Genomic DNA, 16,787 nt, shown 5'->3' on the forward strand with positions numbered 1-16,787 from the left:
CAGCCGCAGCATCAGCAGCATCAGGTGGACCTGGAGCAGGACCTCAAACAACAGGCTTAGGCCTACTTGGACAGCACCCTGCCAACCGAGGTAGACAATCCCCTTGACTACTGGGCAACGAAACTTGACCTTTGGCCCCAACTAGCTGAATTTGCCCTTGAAAGGCTGTCATGCCCGGCCAGTAGCGTGGCATCGGAGCGCGTGTTTAGTGCAGCAGGAGGTATTGCAACTCCGCGGAGGACACGACTGTCCACCCAAAGTGTGGAGAGACTCACGTTTGTGAAAATGAATCAGGCGTGGATTAGTCTGGATTTCAAACCACCAGTTCCTGACACAACTGACTAAATCCGCCATGAATCATGCCCCAAACATGTGCCACTTTCAGGTCTCCTCACACTGCTGGTGTGTTCCATTTTTTGTCATAGGGTGCTGGCAGATTACGGGCCTCCCATAGCTGCTGCCAGGCCCCTAATCTGCCATGGGCCCCTATACCGCCTCCTCATGCTGCTGCCAAGTCCAGAGTCTCTCATGGGTCCCTGTACGGCCTCCCATTGCTGCTGTCTCCATCGCCACACTCTGCCATGTGCCACTTTCAGGTCTCCTCACACTGCTGGTGTGTTCCATTTTTTGTCATAGGGTGCTGGCAGATTACGGGCCTCCCATAGCTGCTGCCAGGCCCCTAATCTGCCATGGGCCCCTATACCGCCTCCTCATGCTGCTGCCAGGTCCAGAGTCTCTCATGGGTCCCTGTACGGCCTCCCATTGCTGCTGTCTCCATCGCCACACTCTGCCATGTGCCACTTTCAGGTCTCCTCACACTGCTGGTGTGTTCCATTTTTTGTCATAGGGTGCTGGCAGATTACGGGACTCCTATAGCTGCTGCCAGGCCCCTAATCTGCCATGGGCCCCTATATACCGCCTCCTCATGCTGCTGCCAAGTCCAGAGTCTCTCATGGGTCCCTGTACGGCCTCCCATTGCTGCTGTCTCCATCGCCACACTCTGCCATGTGCCACTTTCAGGTCTCCTCACACTCCTGCTGGTTTCCATTTTGTCATAGGTTGCTGGCAGATTACAGGCCTCCCATAGGTGCTGCCAGGCCCCAAATCTGCCATGGGCCCCCGTACCGCCTCGTCATGCTGCTGCTGGGTCCACAGTGTGACATGGGTCCCTGTACCGCCTCCCATTGCTCCCACTCTGCCATGTGCCACTTTGAGGTCTCCTCACACTCCTGCTGGTTTCCATTTTGTCATAGGTTGCTGTATGGCCTCCCATAGCTGCTGCCTCCACCGCCACACTGTGGCTCCAAACGCTGGTTTTGGCCCCGTGACTGGCCAAATGAGTGAAGTGTGCGGTGATTCTAAGATCGACGGCACTCATCTGCATGTCATACTGACTGACAGTATTATTTCTCTTCCCCAGCAGACTCCAAGGGCATTTAAATTAAAGGTTCAGTGTTCTGCACTAATATTAAGTCTCTCTGAAGCCTAGAAACACCCTTTTTTAAGTTAAATTCACAGCGAATATATTCGACTCGAATCGAATATTTTCCACGAATTCGCCGAATCAGTCGAATCGAATTTTTGAATACTTTGCTCATCTCTAGTCACTAATATTCTTTAGCCTTTTGATGCAAATACTCTTGTTTATCAGCCTTTCCTATGTGATCAGTGGCGATCAAGTGTGCTCACCAAGCCTTCTTTGGAGCCCGCCTTTTATCGCCTCCAACGCATTACCACTAATGGTATATAGTATTGTTTAGTTGGCACATTGTAATGATTGACTTATATTACTTCCTCAGGTATGCGTAACTATAAGATATATCTATATTTTCGTTAAGCTAATTATCTCACTCAGTTGTATTTGTTTTGGCCATGGTGTAGCAATGCTTATGTTTTGTATTGTGCAAAACGTCAATAAAAATACACACTAAATGAATTATATTTGAAAGTACTGCTTATGATGTACTGTCCTCACAGCTGTGATTGTTTTTCTGAAACACAATATAATAGGATTTTTATTGATGCCAAGTTTGAAATATATGATGGTAGAAAAAGGAAGTTTGCTATGAATAACTAGACGTTTAAATAGTTTGCTAAATAGTTAGGGGTTTTTTACCTTTGTTGTTTATTTAATTTTACACCACATAATTTCCATGGGACTTGGACATGTTTTGGGAAAATCTAAGTTAGATTTGAACTTGTCTGGAACTTGATCTGCTTAGACCTGGTCTAATACTGTCTACACCTGTGGCACTTTAGTTGCTTTGAGTCAGAATTCAGCCAAATACATTTTTTAGTTTAGGGGAAACAAACAAAAAAATGGAGTGGAATTCAGAGCTCCTACCTGTTATTCATTTGGAGGGACTGTCCCTCTTTTGGAATAAAGTCTCTCTGCCCCTCTTTCCTCCTCATTTGTCCCTCATTGTGGTCTGATGTATATATCCGTACAAAAATGCACTACTTATATAAAATTGTTTTGCAGTGCTAAATCTATCATCACATTTTCAACTTGTTCCATTTGTAAATTTCTAAAGCCAATATAAATGAATAGTAAGGGTAAAAAAGCACCAATCTTTTTTTTTTTTTTATCAGTTCTCTATGCAAGAGGGAAGTGTCCTTTGCCTACATCCTTTTTCTATTATCTTGCCCATCTCAGAACGTTGGGAGGTATGGTGGAAGTATACAATATACTGTACAGTACTTTTCATTTGGTTGCTGGATACTGGAAAAATCAATTACAAACTTGTCAGGAATAGCTTTATCCTCATAAAATATTATTCACCAGTCTTATATGTATCTGAAATATTTTACGGTAAATTACAATAAGTAATCAGAAGGTGAAATTTTAAATTTCATTGAAAATGTAAAAAAAACTCCCTATTAGGTTCTCACATACTTCTCATACTCATTCTCTGTGCTCTGAACATATAACTGGCAGCCAGATCAAAATATTTTAAGCAAAAAGTGTGCTTGGTATTGGGAAATATTCATTTCCGTTTGGAATGCTGTACTGACAAAATTTAGCACCTAAGAAAATCACAAAATAGATCCTCAGCAGTTCTTACAGTGGAAGGTTCCTTTCAACAGACTGTTCTGATCAGGCCAGCCTATTAGTTTTTCAGGTGGACCTGATCAGATGGTCCATTCACCCCTATGGTCTAGCTAGTGTAAATGGATTTGTGTCCATTTACTACCTCCAATCTGGCCTGCTAAAAACAAATGGAAGTGGATCTGTCCTCCTTGGTGTAGGCCAGGGGTCTGCAACCTTTAAGACATAAAGAGCCACTTGGACCCGTTTCCGAAGGGAAAAAAAGACTGGGAGCCGCAAAACCATTGCAACATTTAAAACAAATCCGACACTGCATATATTGCAAAAAGCGCTCTTGTCATGAAGGGGGTTTAAGGGCCCAGTAAGCAAAGGGTTAATCAGGGCCACAGTGTATCGTCATAATCACAATCATAGCCTTAGGTCAGTGGTGGGCAACCTTTTTTTTCAACTGAGCCAAATCTCGCCAAAACCACGATTGAAATTTATTTTGAGAGCCACATTTTTAAAACTGAAAATACATCCCCCATATAGTAATTCATCCCCCATAGTAATTCATCCCCCATATAGTAATTCATCCCCCATAGTAATTCATCCCCCATATAGTAATTCATCCCCCATATAGTAATTCATCCCCCATATAGTAATTCATCCCCCATAGTAATTCATCCCCCATATAGTAATTCATCCCCCATAGTAATTCATCCCCCACATAGTAATTCATCCCCCACATAGTAATTCATCCCCCATAGTAATCAATCCCCCATATAGTAATTCATTCCCCATATAGTAATTCATCCCCCATAGTAATTCATCCCCCCTATAGTAATTCATCCCCCATAGTAATTCATCCCCCATAGTAATTCATCCCCCATATGGTAATTCATCCCCCCTATAGTAATTCATTCCCCATATTGTGTCAATTCACTTACCTTTGCTCTGCGTGTTCCTCTCGCCGTGTTCCCGCGCCGTTCCGGTCTTCAGGGCGGACTGTGAGAGGAGAGGAGTTCGTCACGCTGCCCCGCCTACATCCTGACAGCCAATGTTTGCCACGCTCCGCGGGCCGGATTAAAAGGTCCACCGGGCCGTAGTTTGCCCATTGCTGGGCTAGCTGCAGAGTCCTGACTTTTGAGGCGGCCGCCCGAGAGGAGGGAGGGGAGCGGGCGCCCGGCACACAGAAGAGCAGCATTAAAATGTGTAAAGACCCGCGGCTTGCCGACCACTGAGCTACGGCAACCCTATTGCCTGTCACCTGGTGGGCAGTGTGCTCCGGAGCCGCAGCAAAGGTGAAAAAGAGCCGCATGCGGCTCTGGAGCCACGGGTTGCCGACACCCGGTGTAGGCAAATCAGATTGGATGGCAGTTGGGTGTAAACGGACAGTGGAGTCCATTTACTCCGGGCCTCCAGTAGAGCACAGCATTCTCCATTGCAGTCTGTAGTGCCCATGCCCGCTCTGCAAAATCTGATCAGCAGGAGATCTGTGAGAGAATGCCCTTCTGGTCAAAATGGAGTCAAAAAGGTGCCGAAAGCTAGTTTAGGTATGGTGCAGCATTGGTGACGTTACCTCCCCCTCTTGTTTATTCACTGTGACATATTATTATTATTATATAGGATTTATATAGCACCAACAGTTTGCTCAGCATTTTACAATATAAAAGGAGACAATACAGCAACAATACTGTTCAATATGAGAGGGCTAGGAGGGCCCTGCTCCTTGGAGCTTACAATCTAAAAGACATACAGTAACTATGATAAAATGTAAGCCCTTTATTTGCACATTTAAATCTTTCTCCAAAATTTGCATGGAATGTGTCAGATTTGGCTTTTTGTTTCTCAACTTTTTTGTGCCATACCAATACAAACAAAAGAAATAAACATGAGAATGCCTAAACATTTGTAATTCCAACAATTTTCTGGGCGAAGTGGTGCATTATGTGACAGAAATGCAGGGGTGCTAATATTTTTGACCATGACTGCATGCACTTTCCATTGCAATGTGTTTTCATGTGCTTAAGAACATTTTCACAAAATATGTGCTTGGCATCTTGGAAGCTGTGATAAGAACCTGACAAATTCCAAATGTACAGTAGCTAGGCCAGGAGCATATGGGTTGTTGCCTGAGAAGGGCCTCACTAACAATGCATTTGCAATGCATGAACATGCATGTATCCTGCGTTTCATGTGCTCCCATTAACCACTGTAAGCATCTCAATGCACATCAATGCATGAAAAAACATGCCTGAGTTATTTTATATGACGCATATATGTAAACCTAACCCACTGAACAAAACAAAGTGATGCCAAATAATATGCATTTTATTGTATCATAGCAGACGAGGTGTGAACAAGGACTTACTATTACATACTATCAAACTGTGAATAAAACAGTAGGGTCTGTTTATAAAAGATGATTGCTGTGCAAATGTGCCTTTGCACAACCACCAAAATATCGGTTAGGGAAACACTGCATTATGGCCACTAGTTGGATCTGCTGATCATAGAAAATAAACATATTGGACAGATTACAGGGATTATTTGCGACAGCTGGGGGAATGTTGTATTTTTTTAATAACTAGACCCCTTAGTTTTTACTATGAAGAAATGAACAATCAGCGAACAACAGCAATGGAATCAGTGTAGAGATTATTGTATCGACTGATGTTTTCTGTCAGTAGCACATTTTTTATTTTTTGCCAGAATAAGCTTTCTGCATGTGGATTTGTAGGCCATTCCAGAATAGAACTTTTGCAAATTTTTTTCCTCAGCCTGAGATACTGGGAATGCTGTAAAACAGGCTGTAGTAAAATTATGATTATCACATCCCGATTTTCATCCATTAGTTTTTGCATAGCCAGATAAAATGCTGTTCTGAATTTTCCACTTTTCACATAGTTTTTAGTGAGAACAAACAGAGTTTTTTTGCTTTGGTTAATGCTTTCAGCAATGTTATCGACTATAGCCTTTCCTGGCTCCCAATCTCTTTCCTCTAAGCAGAGAAGTATGTGTTTGCCTCCTCTGTTCTCTAGCTGGTCACATAGGTCATTAATGACCCAGTCACTGACAGCCAGATCCTTCTCATCATATGTGATAAATGCATCATATATAGTTTCTGAACTAGGGACTTTGCTATACATTAGCCTTGCCATACACCAGTGGTATATATACCATATATCCCAGTAAAATAAATTACTCATAATTGGCAATACAGTCAATGGGACAATTAAAACAAATGATACAAGAAACAGTAGTAGTTCTGTGAAATCCATATTACAAGTGTGTATATCAAAAGAGATAATTCCATGCTTCTTCCATTTATCTGGTGTGGCACACGTGACATCAGTGGCCAGCCGAGGAATATTAACATTGTTGCTATTAATCCAGTTTATGAAGTCAACAATTTCACAGGTACACTCAAAAGGATTTCCTTTCAGTCTTAAAACTTTTAAATAGTTTTGATTACCAGACAAAAAAATGGATTTATTTATATTTTGAATGTGATTGTAACTTAAATCAAGGTCAGTGAGGCTATGGAGCCCAATAAGAAATGCATCTGTCAAAGTTTGAATATAATTATGATTTATGATTAGAGTCTCCAGTGACATTGTATAATTTCTCAAGTGTGCTATTATCATTGTAATCTTATTGTGACTTAGGTCAAGAATTTTGAGGTTTTTAAAGCATGTCAGGTTTTTCCAACCAAAAAACACTAGTTCATTATGATGTAAGTACAGCTCTGTAAGATTTTCAGGCAGTTGGCACAGTGCTTCATCAGGAATGGTGATAAGTCTGTTGTAAGAGATATCAAGAATTGAAAGATTTGTAAAATTATGGAAAAGACCCGTGTAGCGATGGTCATCTTTTTTCCACAATACATCCAGACGGTTTCCAGCAAACCTTAATTCTTTTAGGGAGGAGCTATAAACTTGGGGCTCAGTTAGAGTCGAGATTTCATTCCAGCTTAGGTTAAGAACTGCAAGTTTGGCCAGGTTTTCAATGAATTTAAGGTGGTGAGTTACACCTTGTACAATGAAATAGTGTTTGTTATAACTCACATCTAATACCTCCAATTTTTTCAGTTCCTGAAAAGCATTGATGGAAGCAAAATCCAGTTTATTGAATGATAAATCCAAGTATGCTAGGTTTTGCAAGTATCTAAATTCTGTCCCATTTAAATCTTGACCCATGCCATTCGAAGACAAATTTAGACAAGCTATATCAGAAAACGGATGGAATTCTTCAGGGTCAATAAAAAAAATACTGTTCAGACTTAGATCCAATGTTTTGCCATATCTACTACACAAGGGTTTTACCAGATTGTTCATTGGAGTAATTATTCCTGAAGGTACTCTACTAAAATGTTCTACACCATTATATATTATGTCAGATGGCTGATTGTTGTAAAATGCTTGTAGTCCCTGGGTGTTGTAGGCATTCTCTGAAAAAGGCGTTATTCTATTTTCGGACAAGTAAATTATTGCTAGGCTTGGAAAATTTTCAAACACTTTAAAGTCAACCTGGCAAACAAAATTAATGGATAGATTTATAATGTTTAATTTGTTTAGCTTTGTAAGAGGAGCCAAGTTTTTAGATGTGATGTCTTTAAAAACATAACCTTGTATATGCAACTCTCTGAGGGATATTAATTTAGAAAAATTATCAGAAATATTAATATTATTTGGATATGCCTGCAAATTGTAATTAAATGACAAGTCAAGTTTTTCTAAGGATGGTAAGTAAGAAAAAAAGTCTCCTGTTGCCATTTCAGTCATTAGGTAATTTAATCTAAGATTTAATTCCTTCAACTGAGTCAGGTTTTGAAACCATGTTTTTGATACAGTAGTAAGTGAAGTACTTCCAAGATGGAGCATGGTCAAGTTTTTTAAAAATTGGAAAGCAAAGTCATCTATTTTCAGAGGGCCATTGCCAGTGCAGGATTCACAGGGATATGCAGCATTATAACATCTTGGACAATTTCCACTTAGTAGAAGAACTTCCAAATTGACTAAGTTTTTGAAATCGCCTCTGTGAATAACTTTTATTCTGTTATTGCTTAGGTAAAGTTGTTTGAGTGATGAAGGCAGATGCAAAGGCACGCAGCTTAAGTTGTTAAATGAGAGGCTAAGTATTTTTAATTCCTTGAGATCAGAAAATGTTCCATTTTCAATATCAAGAACACCTGAGCATGCATTGCCATAGTAACAGTTATGGCCTAGGTAAAGTTCCTCCAGATATCTGAATCTTGAGAGACTTGTTTTATTGATCAATGCAATGTTGTTGTACTGGAAACTTAGTATTTTAATGTTCTTTGGCAATCCCTTGGGAATTTCACAGAGATAGTTGTGATCAATGCGAAGATGTTCTAGCTTTGTTAAATTGGCAAACGTTTCATTATTGATCTCCAAACCTCTTTTGCATATACTGCTATTATCAAGTCTTGCCTTTGAATAGTGGTTCCAGTTAAGGTTTATTTTTGTAAGGTTCTCCCATAATTGAAAAGAGGGTTTAAAAATAGTCTCAATACGGTTTTGAAATAACAGAAGTTCCACAGCATTTGATGTGTAATTGGTAGGAGAAGGTACTGTTTTCAGATTTCGAGCACTGCAGTCAAAAATAACAGAAGTGGTATTTTCAGTGATTGAACATGGTATAGTTCTGTTCGTTGAAATTGTGCTAGAAATTCCAAGGAAGCCGCAGTTTATTAGTAATGCACACAACAGAGTCTTTAATAGGCTTAACATGTTGTCCTGAAAAAAAAAATTAAATTAGATTTAGGCATTACAGTTACCAAATTGAACATTGCTTTTTCTATTAGTTTTACAAACAGCAACGAATAAAGAATAGTTATTAGCCTGGTAGTTTATTCTCATTTAAATATTATATTTCAGGAAGTGAACATAACATACAAGTAATCTTAAAGAGAAACTTCACTCTGCCTAAGCCCCAAAAATAAAAAATTCCTAATACAAACTGTCCATGAAAATATGCATACATGGCAACCCTTCCTAAATGATGCCATGTGCAAGAATCACTACTGCTTTTGGCAAATAGGCAATAGGGATAAGGCTTGGATTTGCCATTACCATGGAATCGACGTGAGTTCTGTAGTTTTGCATTAATGCTACTGGTAAATTTTGTGCAGATTCAGCATGGAGAACTTTTCTTTTAAACATACTGCACTGTATGGTTTTTGAACTGTGGCCAGCAAGCTAAAAAGGGACAAATAAGGAGACTTTTTGATAAGCCAGCCCCTTTACTATACAGTAAAAGGGGGAGGACAAAGCACCCAAGTGTTTTAGAAGGTGCTGTAGATACTAGGATAAGGACAGCTGGCAAACTGCTCAGGAAGAGATTAGAGTGAGTTGATAAACTGTACTTTAAGGCCTCCTTCCCCCAGTTGATGTGCATACAGCGTATTCCAGCAGCAAGGATCCTTGGATTTCAGCAGCTGGGATCACAGGTGAACAGCAGTAGCCACTCAGCCTGTACAAGGAAATGATAGGCTAGGAGAAGCCATCTCTGTTCGCATATACTATCTTCACAACCCATGGTTATCTGCAGTCAGGGATGGATGCATGATCCTGGATGCTGGAATCTGCTGTATGCACATAATCGCCCATGTGAGGGAGACCTAATTCTGATTGATAGCTCTCTGGACAATTGACCTTAGTGATGCCTTTTTTGCTTTTATTATTGAGGACTTTTTGTCTTTACTTGTTTTTTGTAGTTGATTTTGGGTTTGATGTTACTTTTAGTTGTTGTCCCGATCATATCAAACCTTCTTTTTCTGGGAGGAGCTGCAAAGTTGCATAAAAATAGGTTTTGGATATAGAGGGGTGGTAATTTAAAATTTTCATTTCTTTTGTTATTTTTTTGTGTTGGTAGGGTCTTTGGGGTGCTCACTTTCACCCAGATGATGTGCATACAGTGTATTCCAGCAGCAAGGATCCATGGATTTCAGCAGCTGGAATCACAGGTGAACAGCAGTGGCCATTCAGCCTGTACACAGAAATGATAGGCTAGGAGGAGCCATTGCTGTTTGCATATATCTTAACAACCAGTGGTTATCTGCAGTCAGGGATGGATGCGTGATCCTGGATGCGGACATTTGTTTCTGGAATCTGCTGTATGTACATAATCGCCCATGTGAAGACCATTTTCTGGGCAATTTTTCTTAGTGATCCTTTTTTGCTTTTATTATTGTGGACTCTTTGTCTTTAGTTGTATTTTGTGGTTGATTTGAGTTTTGAGGTTACATTTAGCTGCTGTCCTGATCATATCAAACCTTCCATTTTTTTGTGAAGGAGGCTGCAAGGCTTCAAACATGGGGTTCTGATTTAGAAGGGTGGTATTTTGGGTTTTTCATTTATTTATTTTTTTTATGTTGGTAGGGTCTTTGGGGTGCTCAAAGTGCAGCATTTACTTGTTAATGACTATCTGTTCTCGGAACTGCTTTTTATTCAGAAACAAAAGGACAGGAGCACATTAACATCTTCAAATATCACAAACGTTCACTGCATCCCACTATTTCTTTTGATAAAAGACAAGGTAGGAATTCATTTTTCTTTTTTTATAAGTAATCACATAATCTCTGTATTCAACTGCATAAGGGGTTCGGAGAGGTAAGGAGGAGAAGCAACAGTACACTGAACTTCCCAGTGATTAGGTGTGTGGTGGGGGGAGGGGTGTCAGCACAAGTCTGATCATTGAAGGACAGGCAGGCTGCTCTCCCCGCACAGCCAGAAAACTGACCACAATGAGATAGATGTGCTGTTATGTCCAGAGTGATCAGTTTAAGATAGGGAAGTGTGTGTGGGGGGGGGGGGGGGACTGGCACGATCACCAGGTCTTTCACACAAAGGAAGCAATACACAGAGAACATGATACTTTTTAACACAAGTACATGGTACAAAGAACATATATAAGGAAAATGAAATGTGGTTACACATTCTGTAAACCAATTATTCCTGATTTAAATAGTCCTGCTGCTGTCCAACTTTGAAGTACTGTATCCACTGCAGTATTTAAAAAATGTTGTATTAAAGCCGTGACCTGTGTTTTGTGTCTCAAATAATTTTGGCCTTGCTAATTAAAATTGTCCTGCTGCTAGCCAATTTTACATCACTGTATCATCTGTGGTCTCTTTATTCTTAATGAGAGTTTGAAAGAAATTGGCTAGTAGCAGGACATTATGAGCAAGATCAGGGACAGCCTCAGAGAACTACTTATCAATCTCCAAACAAATCAGATTGGGATGCTGCTGTTCTATGTACAGTAAGTCACCCTGATTTAAAAAAAAATTATGAATTCCACAACTAAATATATGTTGCAAGTGTACACTGTTGTTGAGACTGTCTGTAAAAATCATATTGTTCGTTAACACCATATATAGCATTTATGCATCTGCCAAGCATGTTATATAAATTTGTGTATTTTCAATTTGTCTTCTAAGCTGCATGAAAAGAACTTCTACCCACTATATGATCATTTTTTAAAACATTTTTTGCATTGGTATATGCACCTTATGACAGTGTCCAGCTTCCCATGCCTTTATAGAACATCAGTTTGCCTATTACGCCTAAAAACTAATGTAATAAGAGGAGTCACTAAACATAGACTTTAGTGGAATTCCCTAATAAGTTTACGTCCGATTCACATAATTCTCTCCAGACCCTTGGTGCATAGAACATGGGCAGGTTCACCCAGCCTTAGGGCTCATGTACACTGCAGCTTCTAAACTGAAGGTTAGGAGCAGTTGTGCTTTTTTTCAGCAGCCCCTGAACTCTCCTTTATGTTTTCCTATGTGTCCATGTACACATAGTCGTTTACAGTAGTTTACAGGCAGTTGAGGTTCCAGGCATTTATTTGAAAGCACAAAAATCATGTTCAGGAGTAGAGTTTATCAGCTTTTCAAACACCAAATGCTTGTAACTGTGTGTAAATGCTTGTAAACGTGTGTAAACGCATTTATGCACGTTTGCGGTTAGACTGATCCATATCCAGATGCTGTCCAATGCTTTTTTTCCTTCATCAAAAATGCATGCACAGCATTTTCCATGTATTCAAATGGACCTAGTACACCAGCACAGTCAGTTCCAGGTTTCGCGTGAAGCAAAAAATGGTAGAATGTACTGCATTATGCTCATAATGGGATCCATAGTGAATACAACCAGAAAAGACAGGTAATCTCAACACATACTGCTCTCTCTGCTTCTGCTCTCTCTATTTCTCACAAAATGTATCAAATAGTTAATTATTTACTATGCATTCTGGGCATTTGGGAGGGTCTCCAAAGGTTATCTTTTAAAAACGCTTCTAAACGCAAACGCTCATAAAAGCGGTAGGTGTCTAAACTGACATTTTTAACCTACATTTTCTAGCAGTCTGTTTCCAGCGGTCACAAAAGTTTTTCAAACGCCCTGTGTACATGAGCCCTAAGGAGTTTAGTTAGTCCATGCAAAAACTGTCATCAGCACTTCTTATGCAGTACAAATTATAGAATATTTTATTGAAGTTATTTCAAAGGTCAGCAGTGCAAACACAGAAAACTCCAAGTCATAGTAGCAATGTAGCAGCTTGAAAAAAGGCACAGAGAGACTCAAAAATTGCTACTTGATAGAGTTCTGTATTTTTCTTTATAGATAAAATTAAAAAAAAATCTTTACTTTTTAACTATTTTATAAACACTATGCATGCAACATCCTTGGTAGGATTTGAACTTTTTTAATACTTGTGTTTGCATATATTCTTCTCCAGCCATATTTTCATTGTAGGCTGTTCTTTAGTTTGGAGGTATGGAAGGTTGTTATGGCTTTGTTATTTACAGATATTTTTGTTTAAATACTTTTAGCTACTATGTTTGACTGGATAATATTACATACAGTAGCTACAGCTACATAAACCAACTTCAGCAAAAAACATGGATAATTAAAAAGACTTCCTTAATCCAGAATTTAAAAATAAACCATCTATAAAGAACAGAAATTATTGGAAGAGAACCAGTTATCAGTTTACAAACCTCAAAATTATTCGGAAAGCACTGCATACTATAACACAGTGGTTCTCAACCTTCCTAATGCCGTGACCCTTTAATACAGTTCCTCATGTTGTGGTGACCCCCAACCATAAAATTATTTACCCAGTAATTATAATTCATGAGTGTCGTTTTACCTCCAATACTGCTGCTTTCAACACAGTAGCTGCTTTTAACAGAGTAGCTGCTTTCAACACAGCAGCTGCTTTCTACGCAGTAGCTGCTCTTTACACATCGGAAATATGTGTTTTCTGATGGTCTTAGGGGACCCCTGTGAAAGGCTCGTTCGACCCCCAAAGGGGCCGCAACCCACAGGTTGAGAACCACTGCTATAACACAACCCGATCCTTCTGTGTGTCTCCTGCCAAGAATAGGACCTGTGAAACCCTGGCTGCCTTAGAGAGTTTATTGGCACTTTTGAATTGGATCAACATGTTCAATATATCCTGCCTACTAAATGGGTCTAATTTTCATCTTGAGATTCATCTTGTGCAGCTGAAACTTCCTACATAAACTCTTACAATTGCAAACATTTCACCCTTTTCCCTATAACACAACACAATCCCCTAAATATTGCAATTAGGTGTGCTTATTGCAACATACTTCACCTTACCACTATGCATTCTGCAGCATTACTTACTCTGCAGCTTGAGAGGAAAGTTGCACAGCAGAAAATCATATTATTAGAAGCTGCAGTCTCTTTAGGAAGCACAGGGTAAAAGCGTACATTCCCTGGCTGCACTGAATTTTATTAAACGCAGAAGATCTACTTCATAAATGGATCACATTTTATTTGTACATTTTTTTTGCCTGTGTGTAAAAAAAAAATCGAAAACCTAAAAAAACATATATTTATTCTGTATCTATATCTGCAATTCAAGGAATCAACCAAAATTATTTATCATGTTCCTGTGAAGAGAACATCAGATCTAATAATCTACACTGGATCTTAAAATTTAATTGTTTAGTAACAGAAAAACAAAATTATACACATTGGAATAACAATAATACATATGTTACACTCATGTAAAACAAAAGCCTTCTATGAAATATATAAGGTTCTGGATATAAGAGCTTGATAGCACTGTTGGGTTTTGTTGGGTTTTTTTTTTTTTTAATCTGGAAGGGACAGCAGATTCTGAGAACCTCTCATTGATTTATTTATGGAAAAGATTAAATGGTATGAGAACAGGAAATTCATAAACTCCACAATTTGAGCTAAGGGCTACTCCATATTAGTGCTCTTTGACCAGTCATTAAACAAGCCTTCAGCCCCTGGACTTAGGAAATAACCTTTACCAATGTCAATCATTCAGGGAAACATAGCACTGTAGAAAAAGAAGCCAACTTGGGAATTGAGCCTTCCAAAATGGTAATAAAAGAACATATTAAGTAGTTTAAAAGCAAAAATTATATTATTATTATTATATATTAGTGATTCAAAAATACCCATTATAAGCTTTTCTTCTATGGGATTTAAAGTTCATTTACAGCATTGTAATATATTTTGACTGAATATCTCTCAGGAATAAGAGTGTATCTCTTACTCCTGAGAGATATGCATTCAAAATATATTAAAATCTCTAAGGAGTACAGATTGTATTTACATACAATTCCAAAAAGACCTCTGTTTTTATATATTTAGGTAACTACAAGTAAATTAAGAAACTTACCAGATGTGTCAGCCAATCCTAGGCTAAAATGAGGCCAGGATTTCAAATTGCCAATTTGTAGCAGAAAACCACACGAGAAGAAAACAAGGTGTCTCTCTCTATTCTAGAATATATTTTCCTGAACAGTTGAGTTTTAACTATTACATATCTACATAAAAGGAAGTAATAAAGCCGGATACAAAAGCCCAAAGCGGTTTGACAACTTCAGTTGGTAAAAAGGGAACTTTACACGTATCTCGTGATGAGCTATACTATAAATATTAGTATTTGTTGCTGTCAGATTATTTTCATACTGCAAGTTGCGATGATTTTTCATCTCCTTATAAATATAATAATAAATACATCTATATAAATATAATTTGACAATGTGTAAGTAGGGGGTGAGTACAAATGCAAAATATATAGTTGTAAGCACCAATAAAAAGCTTAGCTGTAAGGTCCAAGAAAAAACAAATTAGTGGCCAGTATAAGGTGGTCCAACAAGTGAGGGGTTGACTAACTTACTTTAGGTTTAAGAAGCACAAACATGATCAAATATAATAGTGCTCACAACTAGGGTATAACATATTACATTGGGTCAAAGATGAATAAATCTGTACTTACTCATTCAACATAATCTGTTATAACATATTATATTGGGTCAAAGATGAATAAATCTGTACATATTCATTTGACAAAATCTGGTAGACTCTTTTTGGAGCTTTTTCCTTACAATAGAATTTGATACATGTAGGGCAATTTATTAGAATGGTATTTAAAAAAAAGATTTCTATATTAGCAACAGAATTAGAAATTCCTTGTTGACAGTTTTGAGGGCTAAAAGGAAAAAGTGTAGGAGCATCTGTGTTTTCTCATTTTATCCAAAGTATGTGTCCAAAGTCGCATTTTTTATGGCGAATAGGAAAATATGACAATTCTATTCATGTAGTGCGACTTTGATGAAACTTTGATGCAACTTTACACTCTGTGGCACTCAAATAGCATCAAAGTTTTGAAGTTGATGCGAGTTTGATGCTACTTAAGTGCCAGAATGTCTAAAGTTGCATCAATGTTGCATCAAAGTCGCACTACATGAACAGAATTGTCAAGCTTTCTTATTTTCTGAAAAAAAAAAACCAGCCATGTCCTTTTCAATGAGGGAGGAATAGGGGGAACTGGTGGCAGGGTAGAACATACAGTAGCTCACAGAAGTGAGTACACCCCTCACATTTATGTGGACAGTTTATTATATCTTTTCAAGTGACAACACTGAAGAAATTACACTTTGCTACAATTTAAAGTAGTGAGTGTACAGCTTGTATAACAGTGTACATTTGCTGTCCCCTCAAAATAGCTCAACACACAGCCATTAATGTCTAAACTACTGGTAAGAAAACTGAGTACACCCCTAAGTGAAAATGTCCAAATTGGGCCCAAAGTGTCAATATTTTGTGTGGCCACCATTATTTTCCAGCACTGCCTTAAACCTCCTGGGTATGGAGTTCACCAGAGCTTCACAGGTTGCCACTGGAGTCCTCTTCCAATCCTCCATGATGACAACAGAGAGCTGGTGGATGTTAGAAACCTTGTGCTCCTTCACCTTCTATTTGAGGATGCCCCACAGATGTTCAATAGGGTTTAGGTCTGGAGACATGCTTGGCCAGTCCATCACCTTTACCCCCAGCTTCTTTAGCAAGGCAGTGGTCGTCTCGGAGGTGTGTTTGGGGTCGTTATCATGTTGGAATACTGCCCTGCGGCCCAGTCTCTGAAGGGAGGGGATTATGCTCTGCTTCAGTATGTCATGGTACATATTGGCATTCATGGTTCCCTCAATGAACTGTAGCTCCCCAGTGGCGGCAGCACTCATGCAGCCCCAGACCATGACACTCCCACCACCATGCTTGACTGTAGGTAAGACACACTTGTCTTTGTACTCCTCACCTGGTTGCCGTCACACATGCTTGACACCATCTGAACCAAATAAGTTTATCTTGGTCTCATCAGACCACAGGACATGGTTCCAGTAATCCATGTCCTTAGTCTGCTTGTCTTCAGCAAA

At 39.1% G+C, this 16,787-nt stretch overlaps 1 protein-coding gene across 1 annotated transcript; it reads right to left on the reverse strand.

Moving 5' to 3' along the window:
* Nucleotides 1-5,344: 5,344 nt before the first annotated feature.
* TLR8 (toll like receptor 8) lies at nt 5,345-14,866 on the reverse strand. The gene is made up of 2 exons (XM_089652994.1): nt 14,750-14,866; nt 5,345-8,790 (listed from the first exon to the last, which is right to left on the reverse strand). The coding sequence occupies exon 2, from the start codon at nt 8,782-8,784 to the stop codon at nt 5,656-5,658; it is 3,129 nt and encodes a 1,042-aa protein (XP_089509120.1). The 5' UTR covers nt 8,785-8,790; nt 14,750-14,866; the 3' UTR covers nt 5,345-5,655.
* Nucleotides 14,867-16,787: the final 1,921 nt, after the last annotated feature.

The sequence above is a fragment of the Staurois parvus genome, unplaced genomic scaffold (genome assembly GCF_062004578.1).
Source record: "Staurois parvus isolate SC_StPar_1 unplaced genomic scaffold, SC_StPar_1.0 ptg000696l, whole genome shotgun sequence".
NCBI classification, from domain to species: domain Eukaryota; kingdom Metazoa; phylum Chordata; class Amphibia; order Anura; family Ranidae; genus Staurois; species Staurois parvus.

Coding starts and splice junctions, on each gene's coding strand:
- TLR8 (XM_089652994.1), bottom strand. CDS start 8,784: ATGTTAAGCCTATTAAAGACTCTGTTGTGTGCATTACTAATAAACTGC.